The sequence below is a fragment of the Balaenoptera ricei genome, chromosome 13 (assembly GCF_028023285.1).
Source record: "Balaenoptera ricei isolate mBalRic1 chromosome 13, mBalRic1.hap2, whole genome shotgun sequence".
NCBI classification, from domain to species: Eukaryota; Metazoa; Chordata; class Mammalia; order Artiodactyla; family Balaenopteridae; genus Balaenoptera; species Balaenoptera ricei.
In genome coordinates, this window is record NC_082651.1 from 44,617,356 (window position 1) to 44,641,319 (window position 23,964).

General features: G+C 37.3%; 1 protein-coding gene across 1 annotated transcript; it reads left to right on the plus strand.

The window, feature by feature from the left end:
- The first annotated feature begins 78 nt into the window (after nt 1–78).
- On the plus strand, nt 79–21,653 carry C1D (C1D nuclear receptor corepressor). The gene is made up of 5 exons (XM_059942574.1): nt 79–170; nt 15,766–15,912; nt 16,680–16,746; nt 17,049–17,104; nt 20,020–21,653. Exons 2-5 carry the CDS (start codon nt 15,775–15,777, stop codon nt 20,182–20,184), a joined length of 426 nt encoding a protein of 141 aa, XP_059798557.1. The 5' UTR covers nt 79–170; nt 15,766–15,774; the 3' UTR covers nt 20,185–21,653.
- Nucleotides 21,654–23,964: the final 2,311 nt, after the last annotated feature.

The following is a 23,964-nucleotide window of genomic DNA, read 5'->3' on the forward strand; positions in this document are numbered from 1 at the left end:
GGCGCGGTTAGAAAATGGCCTTCGAAGGCGGAAGGGAAAGGAGCGAAGGGGCGGGGCGAGCAGCGTGAGGTCACCGGAGAGCGCCGCTCGCGCCGCGGGCAGAGCCGGCGCGCCACTGACGTCACCGCCGCCGACTGCTTTCTGGGAGGCAGGAGTGGAAGGCCCGCGAGGTATTATTCAGAGCTGGGGTTGGAGTTTCTCGTGCTTTTAAGTTCGCTTCTCCTGGAAGCCCCTTGTCACCCTCCGGCTGACTGTGGGGAGGGGGACCGGGCTGCGTAGCCTTCCGCGAATGCGAGCGTTGGGGCAGCGTCGTGGCAAGATCCCCCACTTCCGCTTTCCTGTGGCTGCTTGCTGGCTTCGGCTTACCTTGGCCCTTCACGTCTCTGGGTCCGGCCTTTCGCTTTTTCCTCGCTTCTTAGCTCCGCCTCTCAAGTATTGGGGGGGCGGAGAAATTAAGAGCACGTGACTTCACCGTTAATTTTCAGCTGCCTTCAAACCTGGTTGAGGGAGGAAGGCCAAAGTGGCAGATGTAGGCGAGTAGCTTTCCCGTGTCATCCGTTATCATTCACATACATGATCACGCACTGCCTGTCACTGCAATATTAGCCCACCTGAGATGGTAGGCTAATTTCGACCTTAAGGTGAAATCTAATGGAATCTCAAAAAAGTGGGTTTTCTTTACGGCCCAGGAAAGTTTAGCGTGACTGAAACTTCTGTTTGAAAGTATCTTTTGTGTCTTGCTGTTTGTTCACTGCAAGAGTTTTGGCTTGATAAAGATGTATCTGTCCCAATGAGATGTTTGCTGGCCACTTATTAATCTTTTTGGACTGATAGTAGACTGACCCGAGACTTAACCGAATGTTGACTTTGGATTCGAAAATAACCAAATAATTCCTATTGAAATTCTGAGAACTGTTTGTGATTGATGGAAAATGATAGAGCTCACCGTTTTGTTGAAAGAGAAAATAATGATTGTGTGAATAATGTGTTTTCAAAATAATTAGAAGGGTTCTGAGTCAAAAGATGTTATAGCTGTCTTCAGATAGCTATGTTGTATGTATTGCAGTTCAGAGGTGATATAATTTTTCATAACAGTCTTAAAATTTTCAAATGGCTCTTTATGTGTTTTATCTCAGTTAGCGACTGTTTGCAAACAGTTGACCCTTCAAGTATGGCTCTAAGTAGTCCCCACTGGGTTGGGGTGTTTGATCATTTTCACTTTAGTAAAATAATAACTAGTATTACTAGTTAATGTATTGAGTCCTGAGCCAGGCACTGTTCTAAAAACTTTACCTATATTATTTATTTAACCTGCACAGTACACCTGAGAGGAGATGAGAATATTGTCATAAGCAAATTCCATAGTTTTGGAAGGTAATTTTACTGCTTCACATCAATAATTTTGAAAACACTTCGAATTAAACGTTAGAATTAACAATTGAAGTAATTTCATTGTAATCTGATTTAATTATTCATCTCGATCTTGAGCAACCTCTTTGTAATTTATATCTTTTTCTACTATGAGACTTTGGGATAAATTTGTTTTTAGAGGCTAGCATCTCTATCTTTTCTCCGTGATTTTACTGTAAGTATGAAGGAGAGTTACAGGCTGCACTAGCGTAGACTATCTGCCAAAGACAACAATATTTATGGAGAGATTGTTGTATATACATTTCACTATCATTTTCTAAGGTAATGCAGTGCAAAAAAGTCATTACGTTAATAGAATTCTGATGCAGCATTTACGGATGTCTCTCTAGTTTTCCCCCCAAATTATATATATTTTGGATTTGTTCCTGGCTTAGTTCATAATTGTATGTAACTCTACTTAGTATAGTGATGGAAACAGCCCTGGAATGTACATTATTATATATTTTCTTTTGGATCCACATGGTCACTATCCTAATCTGATATTGAGATTCTCCAAAATTTGGTTCCAGTTTACTTTCATTGTTTTTAGTTAGTGAACAAATAGTTATTAAGTACGTGGCAAGACTTTATGTTAATCACGTGGAGATACAGTGGGTAAATAACCAGTGGAAGGTTTTGAACAGAGGAGTGACATGATCTGGTTTAGGTTTTTAATAGGATCACTCTGCCTGCTGTGTTAGGAGCAGGTTGTTGGAGAGAGGGGTAGGGCAAAGCCAGGAGACTAATTAGGAAGGTGTAATAATTCAGATGAGATGATAGCAGCTTCACAGCTGGAAAGACTGTGGTGAGTAGCAGTTCAATTCTGGATGTATTTCATAGGTAAAGCTAACAGATTTGCTTCTGGATTGAATGTGGGTTGTAAGAGAACTGTCAGGGTTTTGGGCTTGGGCAACTAGAATGGTTAATTGCCATGAACTGAGAAGTGGAAAACTATGGGAGGAGCAGGCTTGTGAGGGAGAATTGGGAGTTCATTATGATGTGTTAAGTTTGAGATCTCTGTTAGTCATCCAAGTGGAGATGTTGAGTAGGCAATTGAGTCTACCAAATCTGGAGTTCAGTGGGGAGGTCATTGCTGGAAAAGAACATTTGGGAGTTGTCAGTTGGTATTTAAAATCGTGAGACTGGAGACAATCGCCAAAGGAGTGCATGTAAACAGAAAAGCAGCACAAGACGTGAGTCTTTAGGCATCTTAGCCTTTATAGGTTTGGGGAGATGAAGACCCAACAAAGTAGACAGAAAGAACAGCCATCGGGGGACAAGGACAGTTTTGAGAGTCTAGTGTTGTGGAATTCAGGGTGGAGTAATGTGTTCACTGTTCTCAGACGCAAGTTATGGATCAGATAGATAAACGAGGACTGACATTTTTGGATTTATCAAGATACATGAGAAGGAGTGTTATTAATGAATAAGTGATAATGGTCTGGAGAACCTTGGGAGCAAAGAGGAAGAAGAGACTACTTTCGTTTGGGAGATATGGAAGCCTTTATAGAGGAGAGGACATTTGATGTGGGTTTTAAAGGATTAATAGGTTTTACTAGGCCCAGAAGACAGGGGAGGAGTGGGGGGAGGGGGTATTGCAAGCAGAGGAAAAAGCCTTCTCTCTCCCTTCAAGGCCATACCTCCCAGTCAGCTGTCTTCAGGATGCTTTTGCAAGTCCTTTCCTGTGTATCCATTAGTCAGTTCCTTATTCTGGATTACCATTCTTGCTCCAGGCCTACTGAACCCTGCTAAAGAAATTCACAAAAGACCCAAATTAATGTTACCCACCTTCAAATGGGTCCTTTCTCGGTTGTCTGACAGTTGCTTTATTTATCCCTACTCTCTTCCTAGCACCTACTCCACATTTACTCAGCATTGACTACATGCCAGGCACTGAGGAGTCATTTCTTTAATAGATATTTATTTAGCATCTGTGACATGCTACCCTGATATTTGGAGTGTATATGAGCAAAGACTTGCCCTGCAACCAAGGTGCTTACAGTCCAGTGTGGGTGATGGACACTAATCAAATAATCACAGAAATATAAAATTACAACAATGATACGGAGAAATACATGGTGCTGTGAGACTATAACTAGTGGATGTGACTTACTGTGAGGCAAGAGGGAATGCTTCCTTGAGAAAGCATTGTTGATGAGGGAGCCGAGTTAAGCAGACCAAACATGTTGGGGGCAGGGAGTCCTCACAACAACTCTAGGAGGAGTCTCTAGAGAGCACGAGGCTAGAAAGGCTTTTGTACCATGACAATAGGGAGAAAGTGGCCTTATGGTGGCTAGAAAATTTAGGTGTAGGGAAGGCAATCCATTCATATAGTTCTTTGAATAAAATAGAGCTAAAGAATATAGGGTTTTTTAAAAAATTTATTTATTTTTGGCTGCGTTGGGTCTTCATTGCGGTGCGCGGGCTTCTCATTGCGGTGTCTTCTCTTGTTGCGGAGCATGGGCTCTAGGCGCGCAGGCTTCAGTAGTTGTGGCTCGCGGGCTCTAGAGCGCAGGCTCAGTAGTTGTGGCGCACGGCTCAGTTGCTCCGAGGCATGTGGGATCTTCCCAGACCAGGGCTCGAACCCGTGTCCCCTGCATTGGCAGGAGGATTCTTAACCACTGTGCCACAAGGGAAGTCCCAAGAATATAGGTTTGATTGTAACTGTTGAGTTGGGGGCAAATGCCATTTTATCTGGCATATTCGGAACTAAAGTAAATTCAAAATTTCAGAGAGTTGAAAATTTTATTCATAAACTTATGTACTGTTGTAATATGTTACATATATTATTGTTTAGAGATCCTAATTCTGAGAGTATAACATAAAATGTGCTCCTTTACCTTCCTGCTTTGGTTTCTCAGAAGTAACCATAGTTAACAGTTCCTTTTGTATTTTTTAAGAAACTTACATGCATATAGAAGTATGCGTCCACACTCATACATCTTTTTTCTTAGAAACAAATGGGTTGTATTATAAATGCTGTTCTTCAGTTTTTGCTCACTTAATATATCTCAGGAATCGAAGCTCTGCTTCATATTTTTCCCTGCTGCAGAGTATTTTATTGAATGAATATATCATAAATTATTTAACCAGTCCTTGCTAATGAGCATGGTGGTTGTTCCCTGCTTTAAAGTGTGTTTTTAAAAAGTGTTGCAGTGGACATCCTTAAACATTATCTTATGTGAAAATGTGCATTTTGAGACGTAGAATTGCTGGGTCAAAGTATTTACGCATGTACAATTTTAAAGCATAGTGCCAAATTTGCCCCCCAAAATGCTCAGTTTACACTCCAATTAATAGTAAATGAGAGGCTGTTTCTCTTCATCTTTGCCCATATTAAGTACTGTCAATCTTTTTGATTTTTGCTTGTTTGACAGATGAAAAATGGCATCTTGTTGCCAACAAACACGTGAAAGAATGCTCAACATAATTAATCATTAGAAAAATGCAAATCAAAACTACAATGAGATATCATCTCACACCGGTCAGAATGGCCATCATCAAAAAATCTACAAATGATAAATGCTAGAGAGGGTGTGGAGAAAAGGGAACCCTCTTGCACTGTTGGTGGTAATGTAAATTGACACAGCCACTATGGAGAACAGTATGGAGGTTCCTTAAAAAACTAGAAATAGAGCTACCATAAGACCCAGCAATCCCACTACTGGGCATATACCCTGAGAAAACCATAATTCAGAAAGAGTCATGTACCACAATGTTCATTGCAGCTCTATTTACAATAGTCAGGACCTGGAAGCAACCTAAGTGTCCATCAACAGATGAATGGATAAAGAAGATGTGGCACATATATACAATGGAATATTACTCAGCCATAAAAAGAAACGAAATTGAGTTATTTGTAGTGAGGTGGATGGACCTAGAGACTGTCATACAGAGTGAAGTAAGTCAGAAAGAGAAAAACAAATACCGTATGCTAACATATATGTATATGGAATCTAAAAAACAAACAAAAAAATGGTCAGGAAGAACCTAGGGGCAAGACGGGAATAAAGACGCAGACCTACTAGAGAATGGACTTGAGGATACGGGGAGGGGGAAGGGTAAGCTGGGACAAAGTGAGAGAGTGGCATGGACATATATACACTACCAAATGTAAAATAGATAGCTAGTGGGAAGCAGCCACATAGCACAGGGAGATCAGCTCGGTGCTTTGTGACACCTAGAGGAGTGGGATAGGGAGGGTGGGAGGGAGGGAGATGCAAGCGGGAAGAGATATGGGGATATATGTATATGTATAGCTGATTCACTTTGTTATAAAGCATAAACTAACACACCATTGTAAAGCAATTAACTCGAATAAAGATGTTAAAAAGAAAATTGGCATCTTGTTCTGGTGATTTATGTTTCTTTAATTATGAGTAAGATTGAATAGCTTTATTTTTGCTTATTGGTCGTCTGGATTCCTTTATATGTGAACTGCTGATTTTCTTTGTTCATTTTTCTTTTGGGTTGTAGGTATTCTTTTTTTTGTTATAAATTTATTTTTGGCTGCGTTGGGTCTTTGTTGCTGCGCACGGGCTTTCTCTAGTTACGGCCAGCAGGGGCTACTCTTCGTTGTGGTGTGCGGGCTTCTCCTTGCGGTCGCTTCTCTTGTTGCAGAACACAGGCTCTAGGTGCGCGGGCTTCAGTAGTTGTGGCTTACGAGCTCTAGAGCACAGGCTCAGTAGTTGTGGCGCACGGGCTTAGTTGCTCAGCAGCATGTGGGATCTTCCCAGACCAGGGCTCGAACCCATGTCTCCTGCATTGGCAGGGGGATTCTTAACCACTGTGACACCAGGGAAGTCCGGGTTGTAGGTATTCTTGTGTGTTGTTCTTAAGTTGATTTGCAGAGGCTTCTTTTATCTGTCTTAATGTTGCAAATATTTTTCCCTAGTTTTTCATTTGACTTTAGACTTGGTTTTTTAATTTATGTTTGCATGCATACATATTTGTAAGGGCCAAGTAAAGATATAAGGCATCAGGATTTTTTTAGAAGGAAATTTGTGACATTATGGAAGTAATTAGACTGGAACGTCAGCCTTTGTTGGAAAGGTTAGTAATACAATACAAACCTCATTTGAGGCCACTGGCTCTGTCTTGTTTTTATAAGTTGTTTAGCAACTATCACAGAGCTGGTGAACACCCAGTAACCTACCTTTCCCTCACCCCAAATTATATTTGGAGTTGAAATGAGATGTAGTCGAGTATTCTAGACTATACTTTCTATTTAGGTGTTCCCCAATTAATTTATTTTTTTGAAACCTAGGAGGTTTTTAAAAAAAATTTATTTATTTTATTATATATTTTTATTTTTGGCTGTGTTGGGTCTTCATTGCTGCATGTGAGCTTTCTCTAGTTGCAGAGAGGGCGGGCTACTCTTCGTTGCAGTGCGCGGGCTTCTCACTGCGGCGGCTTCTGTTGTTGTGGAGCACGGGCTCTAGACGTGCGGGCTTCAGTAGTTGTGGTGCGCGGGCTCTAGAGCGCAGGCTCAGTAGTTGCAGCACACAGGCTTAGTTGCACTGTGCCATGTGGGATCTTCCTGGACCAGGGCTCAAACCCGTGTCCCCTGCATTGGCAGGCGGATTCCCAACCACCTCGCCTCCAGGGAAGCCTTCCCCAATTTATGAACTGGGTTATATTCTAAGAGTTAATTTGTGGGTTGGCTATCTAATTTCACTATAGAAATAATGTACACAAGTTCTTATCTTTGTTCTCAAAGTATGGTGAATCCTTGAAGGCTAGCTTTTTTTTTTTAAGGTAAATTCAACATGTCTTGTAATTTTACCCTTATGTGCATCAGTTTACATCCTTAAATCATAGGGGTATTTTCTTATGTAACTGTGATGCCATTTTTATAGCTGAATTATAATTTCATAGCAAAATTATCAATAATTTCTCAGTGTCATCTAGTACCCATTCCATGTTTAGGTTTCTTTCTTTCAAAAATATCGTCTTACACTTACTTTATTTGAATCAAGATCCAAACAAGGTCTACACATTCCATTTGGTTGTTAGATCTCTTCTTTCTCTCCCTCCTCTCCCTTTTCTTAGTTTTTTTTCATGCCATTAACTTGTTATGGAAACCAGGTCAGTTGTCCTATAGAGTATTTCTCATTCCATATTTGTGTGTTTGCTTTCTTGTGGCATGAACTTGTTTCTTTATCCTCCATATTTCCTGTAAGTTGAAAGTTAGCTCTAAAGGTTCAGTTAGATTCAGATTCAACTTTTTTGGGGAGTTGGAAATGCTACACAGACGCCGCTGTGTATGTCACATTGCTTCACATCAGGAGGTTCATGATACGTTTATGTCATGCTTTTAGTGATGAAGACTGATCTGTGGGTTCAGGTAGTGACAGTCTCACTTCTCTATTGTAAACTTCCCCTTTTATCTGTCGGTGAACATTACGTGAATCTGTAATTTCACTAGGGGTTGCAAAATGGTGATTTTCTTTTTTTTTAAAGGTTATGATTTCTTCCACATTTGTTAACTGGAATTTGAACTCTAGTTTTATTACTTGGGAACCTGACAATCATCAATAACATGTCTATTGTGGAAAAATGCTGTCAGAGCAACAATTTGTGATGCCAGGAATATACCTTTCCTGGCTGTAGTTCTGGAGGCTTAAAGGAGTGTGATGGTCTTTTTGATGTGTCAGCTTGGCGAGGCTGCAGCCCCCATTCAGTCCAACACCAAACTAGGTATTGCTCTGAAGGTATTTGAAGATATAATCGAAATACACAAACAGTTGACTTTTATTATTCTAGATAATCTGGGTGGGCTTGATCCAATTAATTAGAAGGCTTTAGAAGCAGAGCTGAAGCTTCCCTGACGAAAAAGAAGTTCCACCTGTGGACAGCAGTTTCAGCTTGCAGCCAAGAGTTCCAGCATGTTCTTTCTTGCTCGCCTGCCCTGCAGATTCCTCCGCAATTGCATAAACCAGTTTCTTGCAGTACATCTCTTCAGAATACCTCCTACTGGTTCCGCTGCTCTGGTTGAACCCCAGCTGGTACCAGGAGGCACTCTCTAGGCTCTCATGTTCTCTAACAAAGTGGAGTGAGGAGTGGTGGCAAGGGTCAGAGAACCTACTTTTGTTAGGGTGACCCTCTAATTTATTGCTCAAGCTGGGGCTTCTGAAAGAGAAATGGGGAGCTGAGCAGATGCAAGCTGAAACAATAGACATAAATGGGGACTCTCTTGGGCAAGTTGAGACATAAAGTCATTCTGTGTGTCAGCCACTGGTGACACATCAGCATGGCGGTGTCATATTGATGACACCGCCCCCTCAGGGAGCTTGTAGTCAAAGTTAAGTAAATCAACACATGTCACCAGATAGTGTTTTAGGTGACATGAGAACCTGTAGCTGTGCTTAGCCAGACAGAGGGAATGGGAGGGTGGCACTCAGAGAAGTCTTATCCACTAAAGGGAAACCTGATGTTACCTCCAAACATAAGCAGGGTTTGAACAAAGTGAAGTGGGAAGGGTGGTTCATGTATAGAGAACCACACAGGCGAAAGGTTAGACTGAATGGGCATAGAACATTTGGAAAACTGCCATGGCGGCTACAGCTATAGGATTGGAAGAGGGGAACAATGAAAGATGAGGCTAGTCAGACAAGCAAGGGCCACATCGTAAAGGGCCTCACATCCATATAAGGGGTTTGGAGTTTATCTTCAAGGTGGCGGGAAACTATTGCAGGATTTTAAGCAGGGGTGTACCATGACCAGACTATCTTTATAGAAAAGTTACGTTTTGTAACATCCTAACATTGAGAGTGGAGAAAAATTGACAGGAGGGAGACTACTCCAAAGATCTTGAAATGATCTAGTTAGTGAGAATGGGGGAAAGCCTGTGGCTAAGGAGATTAAGGAGGCCGTATTGACAGGACTGATGGCACTGGGGCCTGAGGAAGTGATGAGGGGTGACTTCCAGGTTCCAGGCTGCACTGAGCTCCCTGAAGCAGAGAATGGAGGGGAGGAGGTAGGGGATGTCGTGTGCCCCTCCTTTTCTCCTGTCGGTACTGTGGCTCTCATCGCCAACGAGAGGAGGGAAGGAATGGCAGTAACGTCCTGTGGGGATTGCTGGGCTGGGTTTCTCCCCTCTGCCCCTGAGTCTCAGCCAGACCTTCCTGAGGGATGAAGAGAGGCACCTTCTCTCATGCCCTCTTCCACTTTCTCCACTTCCGCAGCCTGCGCTTTAGAAGGAGTAGGTGGAGGGGTGGGGAGTCCCTGTAGAACCGGGCAGCGAGTGAGGGGCAGAGGGGGGTGAGTTCTCTTCTTTCACTTCTTTGGACATTTACCACGTACAGTCTTGGGCAAGCTACGGAAACTCACTGTGGGTCCGTTTGTTGTGTGTGAGGAGTAAATGAATGAGTGTGTGTGGGTGCTTAGGGTAGTGCCTGGCTCACAGGCAGTGGGGTTCAGGTGTTGGCTTTGGCTGCTGATAACCATCCGTCCACTGCTTCATCCTGGCACCTGAGTAACAAAGGGGACGGAGGGCGGCTTCTGCAGCTCCCTCCTTGGCGGTGCTTCCGGTGGAAGGAACAAACACTCAGGAACTATCTATAAAATGTTAGAAGAAATCATCTGAATTGGGGGGAATTTCTGATAATAGAAGAACCTTTACTTTTCAGTCTCCCTTGCCTTTATTTTTTAGTTAGGAAAAAGGCAAGTGGTTCAGTTCAGATTTAATGAGAGTCATCATTCTTACTGCCTTGCTTTCAGTGTTCACCGTAACCCATTTTAACAATAAATAACTACTTGTTTACTGGGGCTTAGGGACAAGGAATAATTGCAGGAAAAATCCCCATCATGATCTTGAGAGGGGAAATATTTTCTAATAGAAAAATCGGATGAAAAATTCACATTTAAATAAAGGCTTTTTTGTGTTTTTTATACTTGCAGTATTTGTTAAAAGCCAAAATACTTTATTATTAAAATATGCCTTTATTTAAATTTAATGATTGTTTATTTTTATTACAATTTTAATACATGCTTTTTGAAATAACGAAATTGAAACAACGAAGAATGAAGAGCTAAAAACATGAGTCTGCTTTAATCCCATTCCCAATTCCTATCCCTTCTCAGAAAGAATGTCTATTTTTGTATGTCTCCTTCCAGACCTTTTTCTACATATCTACATATACAATTTTTAAAAAATAAATGGCATCTGTTAGACACATTATGTGTTATATACTATGTTCTATGACTTTTTTCACCACTTATATTACTACATAAAGATTTACTTCTTTATTTTTACTCTTTTGGATGGATGTGGTATAATTCATTTAACTGTTCCCCTATTGATGACTATTTAGAGTATTCCCAGTATTTGGTTATAATTTCTTCATTCAACAAATGTTCATCGACTGCTAGGCAGTGGTAGTGAACAAAACACAAAACTGCCTGTTTTCATGTAGTTACCTTCTTTTGGAGGTAGACAGACAATAAGTGAAATATGTCAGGTGCTGTTGAGGCCTGAAGGGTGAAGAAGGAGATAGGAAGTGCTGAGAATGAGAAGAGGGGTACGCATTTTAAAATAGGATGGTCAGGAAAGCTTTACCAATAGATAACATTTGAGTAGAGATCTGGCAGAGGTGAAGTCATGAGCTTTGAAGCCATTGGTGGGGGAGAAACATTATAGGAAGGAGAGAAGTCCAAAGGCTCTGAGATAGGGGCATGCCCAGTGAGGCCATTATGGCTGGAATGGAGTGAGCCAGGGGCAGAGTGGGAGGAGATGAGGTCACAGAGGAGGCAGCAGAGAGTCAGGGTTTTTTCGGCCATTATAAGGACTTTGTCTCTTACTGAGTGTGGCGGCAAGCCTCTGAAGGTTTCCAAGCAGAGCCATGATAGAATCTGACTTAGATTTGAGATGATCACTTTCTTGATAATAAACTATTGGAATGGAAACAGGGAAGCCATTTAGGAGGCTATTGCAACAATACAGGCAAGACACAATGATGGCTCGGACTGGCTCAGACTAGGGTGGTAGCAGTAGAGGTGGTAGGACGTGAATATGTTTTAAAGATAGGGTGAAAGAGGAGTCAAGGACTATTCTGTAATTTTAGGTCTGAGCAGTCGAAAAGGTGGAGTTGCCATGAAATGAGATGGGGAGGACTGCAGTAGGGAAGATTAGTTTCTTTTTTTTTCATTGAAGCATAGTTGATTTACAATATTGTGTTAGTTTCAGGTGTATAGCAAAGTGATTTGGTTATATATATGTGTGTGTGTGTGTGTGTGTATACACACACACACATACACAGAGTAAGTCCCCTACATACGAACCTTCAAGTTGTGAACTTTCAAAGATGCGAATGTACGTTCACATGTCCAGTCATGTAAGTTAGTTCAGGTGTCTGGCGTACATTGTCATGTGCATGCATCCTCTACAAGTGGTTGTCCTTTTGTGTACTTTACAGTACTGTATAGAGTATAGTAGTACAGTATCTTTATTTCCTACCTGTTCATTCGATGCCAACCCCTGTATGCCAGCTGTTGTACTGTACTACTGTACTTTTCAAGGTACTGTACTGTAAGATTAAAAATGTTTTCTTTATTTTTTGTATTTGTTTTTTATGTATTATTTGTGTGAAAAGTATTATAAACCTATTACAGTACAGTATTATATAGCTGATTGTGTTAGTTGGGTACCTAGGATAACTTTGTTGGACTTACGAACAAATCGGACTTACGAATGTGCTCTCGGAACTGAACTCGTTCATATGTAGGGGACTTACTGTATATACACACACATACATACATACATATACTTTTTCAGATTCTTTTCCATTATAGGTTATTACAAGATAAAGTAAGCAAGATTAGGAATTGGGCTTTGGGCACATTACATTTGAGAATCTATTAACAGCCAACCAAGGTACTGAGTAAGCGGTTGGACATTAAATTTGGAGTTCAGTGGCGAGGTCAAGGCTGGAGATGCAAACCTGGGAGTCATCAGTTTATTAATATAGTTTAAACCCAGAGCTCACCTAGAGAGTAAATTAGAGAAGAGATTCAAGGGCAGCCCTTGGGCACATCAAGGTTAAGAGGCTTGAGGATATGAAAAGGATGCAGCAAAGAAGACCAAGAAAGCAACCTGTGAGCTAAGAGAGAAACCAAGGAAATGTGATGCCCTGGAAACCAGACAGACTGAGCCAGCTATGTCAAATGAGGAGAACTGAGAGTTGACCATTGAATTTGACAGTGTGGCTGAGTGGGTGACCTTGACAAGAACAATTTTGAGTGAGAAATAAGGGGCCTGATTGTAGTAGATTCAAGGAAGAATGGAAGGAGAGGAACTGGAACTCTAGTATTCAATATTAGCAACCCTTTTGAGGAGTTTGTTCTAAAAGGGAGATAGAAAATGGGGCTTAAGCTGGAGGGGGATGTGAAGTCAAGGTGTTTCTTTTGTTTCTTATCTAAGATGGAGGAATAAAATGTTTCAAGCTTATGGGCAATGATCCAGCAGAGAGAAAAATTGATGTAAGGCAAAGTCCTCACTTTAAGAGAAGAGTCTGCGGAGTCCATTTTAATAAATTTATATGCATGTATACAAGGATTTCTGTAGGCTACTTTCTGAAGAGGATATCCTGAGTCAAAGGGTGTGTGCATTTAAGAAATCTGTACCAATTTATATTCCACCTCCAGTGTATACCCTTGCTAACGTCAAACTTTGCCCGTCTTTAAAATTATTGCCAATCTGATGGGTGAGATCTTCATTATTTTAATCTGTTTTATGCTTTGTAGGAACTCTTTATATAATCTGACTAATCCTTTGTTGTATTTTGGCAAATATTTTCTCCCTTGCTGTTTCTTGCATTTAACTTTGCTTATGGTATACTTTTACCATATAGATGTTTTTTCAGTTTTTATGTATTTAAGTCTGTCAGCCATTTCCTTTTATAGCATTTGGGTTTCATTTGGATTATTTACATATTTTATATAATCTTTTAATACATTTATCTTTTAAATTCATCTGGAGTTTTTGTGTATGTTATGAAGTAGGTATCTAAGTTTTCCATCTCCTTCTATGTTCTTAAACAGTTAAATACCATAAAAATTAACTGTTTCTTAAAGGTTTGGAAGAAATTACCTATAATGTTTTCTAGACTTGGAACCTTTTTGGAGCGTAGATCTTTGACTTCTTTAAAGTTTTTTTTTTTTGTCTGTGTAATGATCTATTTGTTTTATGTACTTCTTTTTAGGTTAGTTTTGGTAATTTTTTTTCCCAGCACCTCATTCTTATCATCCAGATTTTTCAAATTTATTGGTTTAAAATTTTATGTGAAGAAAAGAAATATCAAGTCTTCTCTATATTTGTGTCTGTCCCTGTACTTATACCTTTATCTGGGCAGTAGATGCTGGAGCTGTCCTTTCACAGATTGCGAGATTGGTTTAGCAGCTTTCAGCCCTCATGGTTCACCTCTTACTGTCCTTCATCTTGGGTTTATTCCTAGATTCTCCTTCTCTTTTTTTTTTTTTTTAAATTAATTAATTAATTTATTTTTGGCTGTGTTGGGTCTTCGTTTCTGTGCGAGGGCTTTCTCTAGTTGTGGCAAGCGGGGGCCACTCCTCATCGCGGTGCGCGGGCCTCTCACCATCGCGGCCTCTCTTGTTGCGGAGCACAGGCTCCAGACGCGCAGGCTCAGTAGTTGTGGCTCACGGGCCCAGTTGCTCCGCGGCATGTGGGATCTTCCCAGACCAGGGCTCAAACCCGTGTCCCCTGCATTGGCAGGCATATTCTCAACCACTTCGCCACCAGGGAAGCCCTTCTCCTTCTCTTCTGTTCGTAAGGGATTGCAGGCTCCTTGTTTCTGTTCCCTATCAGTCTAATCCCATTTGCTCTTTAGCTTATAAAAATTTCTGCTGTTGAGGTCGGCTGATGGATATGTGCCCTTCTTGGTTTCCAGCATTACTGTGGACTTAGTTTTGTGTTTCTTCTGTCATCTTGGAGAGATTTTTCTGGGAGGAATGAGAGGCAAATCCGTGTTTTCAGTTAACTTTTTGAAATAGGAAGTCACAATTCTTTCCTGTGTGGTTTTCTTTTCTCATAGTCCTTTGTTTAATTGCTGTTTGCATAGTAGTTGGATAGTAACTTCACATCGTGAGTAGTGATAGTCCCCTGGACTTCACTTTTTTAAAATTTGAAATGAAACCAGATGTCTCAGTGGACTGTACTTGTTGAATAGAAATGTGGATATATTGTGACTAAATATTCAAGTAGTACTTTTAAAACTTAAATGACATAGTCATAACATTTAGAATTATAAGGGACTTCAGAGATCATTAGACCAAATGCCTTATTTAATGGATGAGATATTTGGGGCCCAGAGAGATTCAGTGATTTATCTAAGGTAACAAAGTCAGTGATCAGGCAAGATGGAAAGCCCGAGTGAGTCCCTTTACTTCAATTTGGCTATGCTGTTTGTTATTTTGCACATTCTTGATGTTCTCCTTAGCTGTGTAATGAGAGAGGTATTTTCAGCTAATAAAACCTAAGGATGGTACAATGGCTTGGAATTGCTTCTGAAATTTGATCTTAGATACCATATTAAATACATTGATGTGGATATTTCTTTTCCTCATATAGCTATTAAATATTATGATGTAAATGTGAATTTTAAAGAATGGGCTGTCAAGGTATGCTCTAGCCTAAATGAAAACCATATAGTTTATTTCTCCCATGTTTCATCTTTTCTGCTTACAGACTTTATGTGATCTATGGACTCTTGAATTTCTTATTAATATTTTAAGCTTAAGGAGTATATAGAAATATAAATATAGGCTTGAAAATTTATTTTAGTGATAAATAATCATAAAATATTTCAGACCTAAGATTTCTAATTTTTTGGTTTAATATACCATGCTGCTAGATCAACATCTAAATTTAGAAGTGCTAATATGTATGTTTTTTAAAAAAAGAGCTTTGCTTATCATTTTTTTCAGCAAGCATTAGGGGGTAGGGTATATTTATCACACTTTCATTGCTTTGCTTGGTCTTTAACTTCAACAGAAAGTTTTTAAAATGTAGGATTTTTATTATTGATATAACATGTTTGGTAGTCATATCTCTTTAGTTCTCAAATAGCATCGAGGGATTGAGGGATTGATATGTGTAGCGTTAATGAACTTGGGTGGGTTCCATCCTGGCGGCCCACCCCCCACTCCCCAGCAACCTAAGAGGAGGGGAAGTTTAAACGTGGCTGCTCCAGAATTATATTCTAAGATTTGTTTAATTAACTTCAGGTTTTAACTCTTTTAGCACTTTTGAAACATACGATATGACCTATTAATTTTTTTTTGTAACCTAGAGAGCATTCTCTGTCTCCAGTATGAACTAAGAATTTAATTTTTTTCCAGTTGGTCATAATGGCAAGCGAAGAAATTAATGAAGACTACCCAGTAGAAATTCATGAATATTTATCAACATTTGAGAATTCCATTGGTGCTGTGGATGAGATGCTGAAGACCATGATGTCTGTTTCTAGAAATGAGTTGTTGCAGAAGGTATTTTAAGTAATTTCTAAAAATGTAATTCATAAAACCGAGTGCTATGTTAATGAAATGTATAGAAGAAGAAACAGATACATGATATATGCCCCTTTCCCCCTTTATTTCAATTTTTAAGTGTTTGGATATCTTTAAGGAGAAAATATAACAAACTCCAAGCTTAGGAAATACCTCCTAACTATATTTTTATTTTGACTTGGTTTTGAATAAAAAAAGTTCTCCCAGCATTCTTTTTGACAGACTCTATCTTTGACCTTTTAAGTATTACAATGATGTTATCAGGGTTTCTGGAAACCCTATAGGACAAAAAGAGTAAATCGACTTTGACAGTCTAAAACAAATCTCATTATGTTTCTTCTGTCTTTGGTATTGCCTAAGCATTTTAGCCTGCTTCTTATACATAAATGCATCATGTACAATGTTTATATTGATGAATTACTTTTGACATACAAAGCCCAGATTGTAAATCCTGAAATTAAAATAATTCAAAAGAATTTTTTAAAATTTTGGATTATACACATTCCTTGTTTAACTTAAAGATGGTATGCTGAAGTGAAAATTTGTGGGCAAAAATCACTGGTTAACAAAACTTTGCTTTTTGCAAATTATTTCCAGATTATTTGGTTTGATTATTGGATTATAGGAAGTGAAAAAAACATTTCTTTGATACATTGTACTTGGTGAAAGTTTAAAATATGTGATGGTGCTCAAAGTTTGTATTTCTTTTTTCTTTCTCTTTCTCTCTCTCCCTCTTTTTTTAATAGTTGGACCCACTTGAACAAGCAAAAGTGGATTTAGTTTCTGCTTACACGTTGAATTCAATGTTTTGGGGTATGTATATTACTTTAGAGTTAATTAGAAAGCAAATTATTTATCATGTCAAAGGTGACTTATTTTTTAAATGCTAGCAATTATACTTTATGGCAATTTTAATAGTCAGATATTTATTTCTTTTAAATCAGAATACCAGATGCCCATGAGCCACACATACATTTGGTATTACAAAGAGGTTGAATAATTTAAGATTTAGTTAATAATTTGTGTGACGTTTCCTTTTTGTAACTAGAGTTTCTTTAATTAATGCTCTTAATTAATATATATGCATTTTATTCCATGAAATCTTTCTCTTGTAGTTTATTTGGCAACGCAGGGAGTTAATCCTAAGGAACATCCAGTAAAGCAGGAATTGGTAAGATTGCAGTGGATCGATTTCTTTTTATTTTATGTGTAATGTCTGTTGTAGTGTTTCTAAAGGTAAAATCGCAGTACCTTTATCACACGAATTGTGGAGAACAGAATTATTTAGGGATGAAATTACGAAAGTGAGCCAGATTTCATCGTGCCTTTAGTTTTTCTTTCTCTCACCTTTGTCAGAGAAGGGTGTTCCATATATTATATAAATCTCTGGATGGGGAAATGTCACGATTCTAATAATTATTTATAACTGCTATATTATTTTTCCTATAAATTCTTGAAATCCTGTTCATCTCTACAACTGCCTGTTTTTTTTTTTAAACTCTTATGCAATTCTTAAAAGTATATTCTAGTTGATTTACTAGCCAAGACGGGAAAGTTTCTCCTCCACCGTTTCAATTCTTCCATTAATTCATTTTCTCAGCAGTAAAGAATCCACTTCGGCAACAAAGCTAAAAGCTTTTTTGGCACCAGTTGTATGTGTACTGTCCAGTAATTCTGCATTAGTGACATATTTACAACCTGTAATAAATCTTCTAGGTTTGTCTTTGTATTCCATTTAGATGTATAAGTATAGTATATTATATAAGGTCTGGTATCTTGGAGTTTTTGCTGACTTCAAAAATTAAATCATTCAATTTGAAAGAAAAAAATTTAGAAATCAAACTTATGGTTACCTTCTTGACTTGGCTTTATGAATAAGAATATTAATAAATTTATTCTTTGTGTTTATAAAATATGAGGTAAATATATATGTGAAATACACTTGACACTGTATTATTGTTCTAAAGTTTTATGGTGGTTGATATGTATTTTTTTTATAACTTAGTAAAGTACTTGGTAATTTATTTTAAAAAATGAGTAAACCAGATCTGTTGTCTTCAATTTTTAAATGTGTAGACTAAGACATTTTCTTCTTTTAAATTTCTTGGGAGAAAAGTAAATTTATTTTTAAATACAGAAATTGTGAAAAATACTTAAAGCAAAAATATAAAGCAATATGATCCACAGAGCTTGATTTGACAAGTGATACTGGCTTTAAATCTTAAGAAGTATGCATTGTGTCATCTGCTTTCACCTTTCTAATATGGACTTTACATTTATAAAATTCCTCTTTCTTCTCTTAAACACAAAGTTATTTGGAGTAGTGTAATACTTAATTCTGTCATTGGAAAAAAAATCATCTGTCTTTTTCCCTCAGAATCCACTTTATGGAGGAGTACATTTATATTTTGGACAAGGGTTGATAAATGAAAAGCATCCATAAACCTATTCCCCTTTTCTGACCTTGTGACAGATGTCACTAATTGATCACAGAGTTAGTATGTGAGAGGAAGCCTATTTGCCATATCTTTCATGAATGGGGAAGGGCAATGAAAATAGTTTATTCATTCGACAAATATTTGAATGCCCACTGGAAGCCAGGCATTATTTCCAAGTGAGATAATTCCTCAGTGAATAAAGCCAATAAATATCCCTGCCTTTGTGGCAGGTGCCAGACTATCTAGTGGAGGGAAACAAACAACATAATCAAACAGACAACAAATAATAAATACATATGAAGATATAGTATGTTGGAAAGTTACGTTGTGGGAAAAAAGAAAAAAATAGCACAGAGTAAGAGGCACTGGAGTGCTTGGGTAGGATTGCCATTTTCAGTAGTAAAGGCAGCACTTATTAACAAGGTGAACATTTGAGGGGACTGGAAAGAAGCAAGGGCTGGCTGTGTGGGTTTGTGACGGAAGATCATTCTGGGCAGGGCTGGACTGGGTGTGTGTTGTGAGGACTTTGGCTTTTACTCAGAGAAATAGGGAGCCACGAGAGGGTTTTGAGCAGGGTTGTCAGTTTTTTTAAATTAAAAAATTCTAAGGTTCTGCATTTTTCTGTGTATGTTTATATAACTATTTTGATTATTTTAATGAAACTTGCTTTTAAGCAGTGATCAATCATTTACTCTGCTGTTTTATAGCTCTCACGCCTTTATTTCTCCAACTGAAGTATAGAATAGCCCTTTATTCTGATTAGTGGTCTCAGAAGATTCAAAGTGGTACAGCAACCTAGTATGTTTCTCACCTTGTAAAGTCTGATTAGAACTGTATATTTCATTAGAAAATATCATGTGCTTTTCAGTCAGAACTATGACATTGGATAAAAAGATCTTGTATTTTCATTATACTTACTGGAATTGTGACATGAAGGTAACACAGAAAAATAAATAGTTAAATACTGCCTTAGCCATTTCCTGTTTAGAAAAATTTCTGGAGAGTTTAGTTTGTATGTTGAAAGTATGTGAAAGCTTTATTTTAATTAATTAATTATTTATTTATTCAGGCTGTGCCAGGTCTTAGTTGCGGCATGTGGGATCTTTAGTTGTGGCGTGCAGCCTTCTTAGTTGTGGCATGTGGGCTTCTTAGTTGCGGCATGCAAACTCTTAGTTGTGGCATGCATGTGGGATCTAGTTCCCTGACCAGTGATCGAACCCGGGCCCCCTTCATTGGGAGTGCAGAGTCTTGCTCACTGGACCACCAGGGAAGTCCCGAAAGCTCTATTTTAGATTATAGGCTTCAGATACAAGAGAGTTAGTATGTGGATTTAGGTGAATGCTAAATTTAAAAATTTAGTATAACCTCATATAAACAATTAAATGTTTATCTCTGTAGTGTCTAGATCTTCCTCTTTTGAAACACTCAGAACAGTTCTGAAATGACTTTTTTAATATCTGTATTCCCCTCAGACTGTGAACCTCAGGAGAACATGGAATGTGTTTATCCTATTCACTTTGCACTTATTAGCACCACTCAATAAGCAATAAATACAAAGCTGTTGAATTTAACTGAGGTATAGTATAATAGAACTTAGCGGTGAACAGCTTAGTAAATCTGTTGCCTTTCTTCTTTTTTTGTCTTTAAGGAGAGAATCAGAGTATACATGAACAGAGTCAAGGAAATAACAGACAAGAAAAAGGCTGGCAAGCTGGACAGGGCTGCAGCTTCAAGATTTGTAAAAAATGCCCTATGGGAACCAAAACCTAAAAATGCATCCAAAGTTGCCAATAAAGGAAAAAGTAAAAGTTAACCTTTTGATTTGGATGTACACATATTGAAAAAGTACATAATTTTTATTGTTTTCCACAAAATAGATGATGATTATGTGGCATAGTAAGGTTTAAATGTATTCCATATTGAATTCGTGTGTAAAATTTGCATTTTAAATTTGTAATGCTAAATACTTTTCCCCCAGAAAGATTAAGTTATCCTTATTGATTTTCCTATAGAACATTATGAGGTTTTTTAACATTGTGGTATATTTTATATTTATAGTTTACTGTCTCTTGACAAGACTCTTATTTCCTTATATAGGTCAGTTTTTCAAGTGCCATTTTATAAGCAACTATGAAATTTAAGTTAAATGTTCTTTGCAAACATTTGTCTATTTTCGATGAATAATGATTTTATGAAGTATGCTGAAGTTTTGAATACATCTGTTTTCACTATATAATATTAGGAAAGAAAGAAATGACTTAAATGTCCATTTTTTCTGTGAAGTTATTTCATTATGCTTTCATGATTTTGGGAATTACTGCTTTTTGTGATGTTTGAAGTATGAAATTAAGACTTTTAAGGTTATTCTTTAATTCTTGGCACTTTGCTACTATGTCCCATTTAAAGTAAAATATATTCTCATTAACTTTAGATGGGAAATGAGGTTGTATATTGATGGCTGAATTTTGGCATAATGGCTATACCCTATCAATAAAGCTGTAAATGTTGTGTAGCTGACCTGTTTTTTATTTTTCTCTTTTGAGTAAATTTTCTCTTGAAATTAGGAAGGTAGTTTTTAGAAATCCTTAGGAATGGGGGAATTCATGAGTTTTTGTTCCTTATGAATAGTGCCCACAGGTCTCTTGGCCTCATGTTTTCAGGTTTTTTTATTGTATGTTTCTGAGGCTATAGCAATTACATAGAAGTATTTTGGAACAACTTTGTATGTTATTTAATGCCACTTAAGCAGAGGAGAAATCCAAAGGAGATTACACTGTGTTTATATTCTGATTTATTTTTCTGCAGTATTTGCTACAGAGAATTCTAAATATTAAATGAATTTATTTATGTCTAAGCCCATGAATTTTAATTATATACCCTTAATGCTTTCAGTCTTTGAATTCACATCATTATGTATAGGAATGCCAAGTACAGTAAAATACTTTAATTTTTGAAAAAGAAGTTGTTAAAATTTTTTGTGACTAATTCTCCTTAAGTAACCTTGAATAAATGGATTTCTTGATTTATGGTAGCAGATATTGGAAATGGTCTTAAAATGTAATGGATTTTGTAACGCATGTTGAACTCTTTCTATGACACATGAAGAGGTAGTCACTGATAGATGCAGAAAGTCGTCTGGCTCAGATGTCAGACAATTTTTGAAGTGCAAGAACATTTATAGTTAGTTCACTCCTTTTTTCACCTTCGTCCCCTCAAAATTCAAAAAAAATTTTTTTTTAAAGTAACTTCTTCATGAGAGAAATAAATGTTATTAAGATCAAATATAGTGGCCTAGTATTATTTATTGCAAAGGTTATAGCTTGCATTTCTTTATATTTTCTCATTTCATTAAGAAAAAAAAAAGTTAAATGAAAAATGTCATGCAGTTGCAGAAAATCATTAGCCAAATTATTGGTTTGTGAAAGTCCAATTCTACCTTCTCTTAAACTGGAAATTCTTAAGTGAATAATTCTTTAAAGTGTTTATTAGAGGTAAAAAACAATTTGAGTGTATTCCATTTTATTATGTATGATTTTAAGTACTTATTAGCACATAGTAAGGAGCTGAGTGATAGTAAGTGTATTGGGTTGCTTATTTTTTGTCTATTCATTTCACAAATACTTAATGACATTTACATTGCTAAATACTGTGCTAGGTTCCAGATAAGACAACTCCAGCCTTTATTCGATTTTAAGTATTATGAAAAAACTAGTCTTTTCATTCAATCCAGTTTTTCAGAGTTACTGGAAAATTTATGACAACTTGTGCTCATTAACCTTAGTGAGAATCATAAAGGGTGATGGGTTGATCTATTTGACTATGGTACAGTTATTGTTAACATAGTTTGTTCCAAATGACAGTCTGCTCTAAGTTTAGATGTTAATTATATCTTGTATTAATCTCTTTGGGAATTAACAAACTGGAGGGGTTATAGCTATAGATACTTTTAAGATTAGAATTATGGATTATTAATCTAATACTAAATAATGAGATTTAGTCTTTTAATATTATTTTAAGCCCAGTTTTCTTATTGTTCATAGTTGCAGGATGGGAATTCATTTTAGTAAAGTAGACTATTTTAAGAGGAAAACTGAAGCTTGAATTATGGTTTACATTCCTGGAATTTGAGGTTATGTCAAATTGATTGGTTTTTAAGATACCCTGCAAATTTAAAAAATTGTTCTACTTAGCTATTAGAAATGGATTAGTATTATTTCTAAATGAGCCTTTAAAAATTGACTAGAAATACAGGAAATGCTTAAAAAATGGACAATATATTGAATATAGATACTTTTTCCTAAGCGCAGGTCATTGGAGAAAAAGATGTTTTAGGAATCACTTAGCTTATAATACTGTTAAACCATACATTTATGCAATAAATTATCAGAAATTCTGGCTTTACAAAGTAACATTAACTGAGAAAGGTTTGAACAGTGATTCTGAGCCTCATGTAATAGCTAAGTTTGGTAGATAAAGCAGAGAAAAAGAAGCACTGGCATCTTGTTTTCTCCCTTCATAGAATAGTTAGTAAACTTGCTCTGATAAATTCAGGGGCTGTTTTAACTGAATAGCAACCTATTTTATATAAATGTGATCCGAATGTACTTAACTAATAAAAACATTTCTTTTCCCTATATCCTGGTCTAAAACTCATCAGTTTTGGAAATACAAACCATATTTTGCTTATTTTATATATTAGCATTTTATAGTTTTCATTAACAATTATGTTAGGGGGAAGAGTATACAGATTTTATTACATTATTCTGTAGATTTGTTCTACTTGATTAATTTGCTGTTATATTGCTTGTGAGCAGGATTTCAAGAAAATGCTTTGAATGATTTTGGTTTGCAGATTCGTTTTCCTTTCAGAGAGCAACCACCCTCTGACCTGATGTGCCTTTTAAAGTGTTTATTCTATGGTATAATTTTAATATAGCCAGGAAGATTAGTTAAAGCTATCCAGAAAAGGGGGTAGCTATAGTGATATATACTGGCAATTGAGGCTTAATTTTAATTCTGTAACCCCCTACTCCCAATCTTAGGCCAAAAACCAAAACCAGCCTAGCTCTTTATTACTTATCTGTTTATAAAAGGTTGAGAAAACATGCCAGTCCCTTCCCTCTGACCCCCCTCCCCAAAACCTTGAAGTCTGGCAAGTGTATCGTGGCAAAATAACTGCATGCAAGATGTCAATTTTGTAAAGTGATATATCTCAGATAGTACACAAAATTTCATGGCAGGAAAAATAAGCTTTCATAAATGAAACATTTAAGAGACTCTTTTATTATTTCCTTTCAGTTTAGTGTTGCCTTTAAGGTGTGCCATTTCAGTTTAGCAGCTACAATAAATGACTGAAGGAAATTGAAGATGATAATTCAGCATTTCAAGATGCTTCTGCTGAAATGAATGTAGACCTATCCAGGGCTTGAATTTAAAGTTTATAGTAGTACAGTATTTTAAAGCCAAGTACCCAGGAAATTCATGGTGATAGGATTTGAATGAGATGATTAGGAGAAATAGAAAAGAATGCCTTCATTTTCTTATTAGGTGAGTATTAGCTATTGAGAGCCTATGTTGAAAAATGTTATTGTAA

Bases quoted from the DNA above. Each gene is read 5' to 3' on its own strand.
- C1D (XM_059942574.1), top strand. From the start codon at position 15,775: ATGGCAAGCGAAGAAATTAATGAAGACTACCCAGTAGAAATTCATGAA. The intron at 15,913-16,679 runs GTATTTTAAGTA...TTTTTTTAATAG, and splicing joins GAAATGAGTTGTTGCAGAAG to TTGGACCCACTTGAACAAGC. The intron at 17,105-20,019 runs GTAAGATTGCAG...TTTGTCTTTAAG, and splicing joins ATCCAGTAAAGCAGGAATTG to GAGAGAATCAGAGTATACAT.